This window comes from Pollicipes pollicipes, unplaced genomic scaffold (genome assembly GCF_011947565.3).
Source record: "Pollicipes pollicipes isolate AB1234 unplaced genomic scaffold, Ppol_2.1 Scaffold_6686;HRSCAF=7923_pilon_pilon_pilon, whole genome shotgun sequence".
In the NCBI taxonomy this organism is placed as follows: domain Eukaryota; kingdom Metazoa; phylum Arthropoda; class Thecostraca; order Pollicipedomorpha; family Pollicipedidae; genus Pollicipes; species Pollicipes pollicipes.
In genome coordinates, this window is record NW_023596921.1 from 14,659,152 (window position 1) to 14,665,506 (window position 6,355).

General features: G+C 52.8%; 1 protein-coding gene across 1 annotated transcript in view; it reads right to left on the minus strand.

The window, feature by feature from the left end:
- Positions 1–6,355, minus strand: part of LOC119107961 (voltage-dependent calcium channel type D subunit alpha-1-like) — a 63,911-nt gene that overhangs the window by 33,832 nt on the left and 23,724 nt on the right. Inside the window, 4 exon segments of the mRNA XM_037231551.1 lie at positions 468–840; positions 1,991–2,143; positions 3,846–3,952; positions 4,428–4,567. Of these exon segments, the coding sequence (XP_037087446.1) occupies positions 468–840; positions 1,991–2,143; positions 3,846–3,952; positions 4,428–4,567 (773 nt within the window).

Consider the following 6,355-nt stretch of genomic DNA (forward strand, 5'->3'; position numbering starts at 1 on the left):
GGTAGCGCCACGTGGCATGCGTGGCTGATTTATTACACAGGGTGGTTGTGAAATCAAACCTATTTTTTGGTAGAAAACAGCGAACAATAGTTGTAAGCGGTGTGTTAGGAAATAGTGTACGCAGCATCATATCACCATTATCATAGCCAGCCGATCAATTAACCCCGTATTATTTACTTTTGGCGGCTTAAAGCGAGCCTTTCCGTGGTGGAGTTCGAGTGCAACACTAAACAACTACTTGTCATACTCGTCAACAGTAAGTTCATATGCCTGTAGCACAATCTTTATGCATAGTGACCTGCGTGGCAGCCATAGTAACAGCTATACCTACTCTGCTATACATGGTGCATCTGTAAGTGCCACTGATAAGCCCTGGACAGCTATACTGTCCAGGGCTTATCAGTGGCACTTACAGATGCACGATGTACAACTTGACATTGTCCACACAGAGCAAACATTTTTATCATAGTATGGTCATATACTTCGCGTCAGCAGAATTTTTGTACAATGAACAGACATCACATGGCTTCATATGTCTCCGCACAGCACACTTAAACTGACATATTGCCAAACACTGCCTGCGCGTACAATGTAAATCCTTCAGAGACCCAGGACAGCGACATCCACCTGCGGTATATCCTGCGAAGACACTTACATAGTACATGATGTCTGTCCAGCCCTCCATGGTGATGCACTGGAACACGGTCAGCATGGCCAGGCCGAAGTTGTCGAAGTTGGTGATGCCGAAGTTGGGGCCCTCCCAGTGTCCCGCACAGTGGTAGGTCGACGGACACTGGTAGCCGTTGGGGCCGCACGGTGACGGGTCATCCATCATCTCCCCTGCAAAAGAGCACGTGGACAGAGCAACGCAACGTTTCCCTTGCAGAAGAGACTTGGACACGCAGCGTGACGCCTCTCACTCACAGCGCGACTTTCTCAAATGCAGCATGAGAGGCGGCGCACGCTCGTGTTGCGTACCATGAATTGCAGCAACCGTCACATGGCTGCCCGAGCATGTAGGTATGCGGCCATACGAAGCGGGCTCGTACGGCGCAGCTTTGGTTGTCTAACTTTTCGAGACCTTTCAGCAGACTCCACAGACTGCTTTCTACCAGCCCGGAGCCAGCGCTGGTGTGACATCCGCCGAGGGGCTGTCACCAATCCTCGACCCGCATCGATCACCCATAGCTGATGGAATCAGACTCGATTTCTATCTGTCATGCTATAGCTGACCTCGCCGTGACGTATGCCAAGCCCATACGTGATCGCATCGGTGTACCCCAAAGTTACCCTATTCAATTTAACAGTGCATTCCATGGTTGTCTCCCTAATGTTTTGGGGAGCGCTAACTAGCACTGTTACAAGCTAGGCGTGCTGCTCTTCAACAGCCCGCACATAACTCAACAAAACAGCCTCGTGAAATTCCTGGTACAAAGAAAGTTGTGCACACTAGCAGTAGGTGAAATTAAACGAGGTGGAGAACATAGATATACATAGCATAGACGTTGCCGACTTCTCCAGACCGAGAACGTACGGCTAGGTATAATATTCAGATTGAGCACGTACGGCTGGGTGTGATATTCAGACTGAGTACGTGCGGCTGGGTGTGATATTCAGGCTGAGCAGGTACAGCTGGGTGTGATATTCAGACTGAGGATGTACGGCCGGGTGCAATATTCAGACTGAGCACGTACAGCTGAGTGTGATATTCAGACTGAGCACGCACGGCTGCGCGTGATATTCAAACTGACCACGTACGGCTGGGTCTGATCCGGTATCCGGACGCATGCGCATGCGCGCTGTCAAAATACACACGCGTTGGGTACAAGATTTCCTGATAACGGCTGACGAAGAACATGATTTACGCGCCCGAACCAGTAAGGAGTTTGCTCTTCACAAAGTCATGGCGCGTATACTGCACAATGTAACCATCCGTTTTTATTCAGCATCACATAATTAGGGTTATATAACATATCTGATGTCAGCTTACCAGAGACGTTGTGGAAACACGTGTTGTGGAGTTTTCCCTTGAAAAGCTCCAGCCCAATAATGGCGTAGATGATGATAACAAATATCACAAGAAGCGCAATGTGAAGCAAAGGCACCATGGCTCGGAGGATGGAGTTCAGGACGACTTGCAAACCTGCAACACGAGCGAGACACCCACTGAGTCGATCCTCCGCATGGCGCACGTTGTTGCATAACACACATAGGTAAAACTGACACGGCGTCACAGTGAGCGCAGCTCAACCGTCTAACGGTCTCACAGAGACACGGCGTCACAGTGAGCGCAGCTCAACCGTCTAACGGTCTCACAGAGGCAAGGCGTCACAGTGAGCACAGGTCAACCGTGTAAAGGTCTCACAGAGGCAAGGCGTCACAGTGAGCACAGCTCAACCGTTTAACAGTCTCGCAGAGGCAAGGCGTCACAGCGAGCACAGGTTAACCGTCCAGCGGTCTCACAGAGACATGGCGTCGCAGTGGGCACAGCTCAACCGTCTAACGGTCTCACAGAGGCAAGGCGTCACAGTGAGCACAGGTCAACCGTCTAACGGTCTCACAGAGGCAAGGCGTCACAGTGAGCACAGGTCAACCGTCCAGCGGTCTCACAGAGACATGGCGTCACAGTGAGCGCAGCTCAACCGTCTAACGGTCTCACAGAGGCAAGGCGTCACAGTGAGCACAGGTCAACCGTCCAGCGGTCTCACAGAGACATGGCGTCGCAGTGAGCACAGCTCAACCGTCTAACGGTCTCACAGAGACAAGGCGTTACAGCGAGTGCAGCTCAATCGTCGAACGTTCTCACAGACACGGCGTCACAGTGAGCGCCGCCTAACCGTCCAGCGGTCTCGCAGAGAGTCGTCCGTGAGCGAATCATCAGGCTGCAGCCGCGCCGAAAAAAACACCCCGCAGTCGGCGCTGGACGTGCTTATTTGAATTCTTCAGCAGTCTTCAGGCTTCCGGCCGGGGGGCGGGGAGGGGGGCTACTAACGCGGCGATAGTTGCGGCCCCCGACGCGTGTTCGGCAAGCGCGAACAAATGCTGGCGCGAGCAGGGAGGGGGGGGGGGAGGGCGCCTACGATACGCCGCGGTGCGAACGTTCGGCTTTGTGTTGGGCCTCAGGGCATTCGAGGTGTCGGAAGTCCAATGCGGGAGCGGCGGCTGCGGCTGAGTGCACTCAGCACCGCTATTGTGCGAAGAAGCCGGCCGGCTCCGACGGCTCTCGGACTTCATCTAAACTTTATTGTATCGGCAAGTGGATAGGTTGACATATATGCACCAGATCGAAGGTGCTGTTTTGTATCGTCAGCGATCGCGATTCGCTGCAGAAGGTGGGAGTTTGGAGAACGGTTAGGGCCCTTCACACGTACGAGCACACAGCCTTGGGCGCATAAAGGTACGCATACAGACGTGTGCTCCTACATATGTCCATATACAAACATACGCTTTTTGACCAGGCATAATCAGTTAATGTACTCAGTTGCATGCATCTACTACACATGCATCAACGGATACACTTGGAATAAACGGCGCTGCCTCAGCACAGTTCAGGTCATTGCATCATGCCCGGGGCTGAGTTTTGGGCCCTCTTCGAAGACAAGCAACTTGCTGACGTGAATCACACCGGGACCCCAGCTCCCGAACCAGCCGCAGGGCAGTCCAGGGCGCGTCGGGACCCCAGCTCCCGAACCAGCCACAGGGCAGTCCAAGGCACGCCGGGACCCCAGCTCCCGAACCAGCCACAGGGCAGTCCAGGGCCAGTGCCTGGGCTGCAGATGTCCATCAGGTCAGTACACCCGACCTAGGGTCACTGACCCACATCGGGTGACCGCGGGACCACTTACTGGGTACTCCAGAGACGAGCCGCAACGGTCGCAACACTCGGAACGCCCGCAGTGCCTTCACGTCGAAGCCCTCCTTAATGAGCGACGACAGGGCCGTACTAATTAAACTGCCAAACACGAAAGGCACGATCAACAGGTGAGCGGTGGAGCGATACACACACGGACAGCGCCGGACGCCAACTCCGCCTGGCGCCGCGACAAGCCGCTCCCGGGAGCAAAGAAGAGCTTGTGCCAACAATATCCAGGACGTGCACGCCTGTGAAATGTCCTCGGCAATTTACACACCCCGTAAGCTGCTGCCCCGCGTCAGCACTCGAATAAAAATATGTCTTACCGGGGCTGCGAGGAAAACCAGCATGTGGAAGTGGGATGTGTGAATGTTTTAGCATGAAATTTACTGTGTTGAACAGGCTATACTGAGATTCGTGATTTAACATAAATCAGCAATAATTACAAAAACACCTTATAGTAGAACAGCGATAATTATTTCTATCGATCAGTCGCATAAGATAAGTTACACGCTGTTAAGAAATGTTGGCTGGACTCCGTTACTTTCTCGTTAAGATCTGCATAACCCCTTACCCTATAACAACTATGCTAAAGTCCAGTAAGTTCCAGACGTTCCGTAGGTAAGCAGCTGGATGGAGCAGGAAGCCGTACGCGATGATCTTCATCATACACTCGGCCGTGAATATCACGAGGAAGATGTACTCGATGCTCTCCTAAAATCGGACACACATTAGTTGAGATCGTCCAACGGTACAGTGTCAAATGACCCCTGCAAACGGAGCGCTTCAAGCCAAGTACACACCATTAAACGAAGTGGTCGGAATTTATTTCAAGTCTCATAAGCATGGACCAACACGACATGCTGATACACCGATTCCCATGAAGCAGAGCACGGTAAAATTGGCCGCGCACAATAGCACTGCTGAAAGCCTGTGCCAAATGGGGACATCGGTCGGCAGTCGGCCTCGGCCTGGCGGTCACAGTGGGGTGCTGCCGAGCCCAGGCCAAACTTGGGACCAAGGACAGCCAACCGCCACGGGGTCGGGCCGCCCGTGGGGCGGCCACATCGCGGTGGATCCCCAAGACCGCGTCGGCGACAGGGCAGGCTCCACGGAGTCCAGAGCCCGGCCGGCTGGCCCGGTGGGTCACCAACAGGTCACGGCGGGCCCGTGCTGGTGGGGGGGGGAGGGGTGGGGGGGGGGGGGTGGAGCATCACCAGTCAACACAGCGTACATGGATAGTCCAAGCTGGACTTGGGAAACAGGGGTCCGTTTGCCGAACATCCGCCGTAGGCAATGCGTCAGCGGTTGTATGATGCAGACCGGATGGAAGGAACGGCGCTGACGCAGACCAGACAGAAGGAGCACTCTCTTGTTGTACCCCGCCGGAAACCTCATCAACACGGTGAACATGGGCTTTAAATAAATCAGCACCACGTGATGAATCTAAATCTGGGTCAGAGACATTGCACATAAAGCTGAAGAATTCCTGCAGGATCTCATCCGTTGCCTTTTCATATCAGAAATGGCAGCTTATGTCCACCTTCTGTGCGTAGTCTCAGCCGAGAAAAAGCGCCGTTTGATACAAGCAGACAAGTAACAACGAGTCTAGGAGCCAAATCATGACGAGGTGAAAGGAGGTCAGGTTTTCATTCTAAGCGGCCCATGATCCAGCAGCCAGGATTGTTTCAGTTTGTTCGTTGAGGTATGTGACTCACAAACCGCGCAGTTTACTTCAAACGCCATGAGTACAAATCGCTGTGGACTGCATGCGCAATAAAACGAGGGGATGAAAGCCAGTCAAACATGTAAACTAACAGGCCCAGACCCAAGTGTCAAATAATGGTGCAAACGTATAAAACCACTTGCGGCGTTAGCCCTTCATCGCGGCAGCCATAATGGTAAGCTATTACAATGGCCACAACAGGACAAATCACAGAGCCTAATTCCAGTCATTAGCAGCGTCTTAAGGCCACTCGGTAGCCTACAGCTCTGACGTTTCTCTTGTACGCAGTAAAAATTTACCATTGTCCCACTTATCACTGATACCCAAGCATCGTTGACAGTGGCGGCGTGTGTCAAGGGTGGTGGCGCGTCAGGGGCAATCTGCACTCATCTTTTAAAGTGAGAGCAAAGCTATCTTTCTCCCTCCATGATTTCAGATGGCCCAAAAGCCCTTCGGGCACGTCGCGGTATTCGCTTATTGTGCTACCAAGGCAAGCATAGAGGGTCCATGTATGGTCCGGAAAGGGCTATCTTATACTCACAAGAGAATCTTTTCGTGTCCAAAAAGGGCCCATTTTGGGCTGCAAATGTTCATTTCAATACGAGAAAACACTCATAAGGCACAAAACAAAAATCTCGCATTCCGAATGCCCCGGAGCGGAGCGTGATGTTTCTTCTCAGGCGAATTACTCCGTCGATGCAAATGGGTCTGGGTACGGTGCAGCGCCGTGCTTGCGAGTGACTGATGACCTAGGACGAGTGCACTGTTCATTCCTG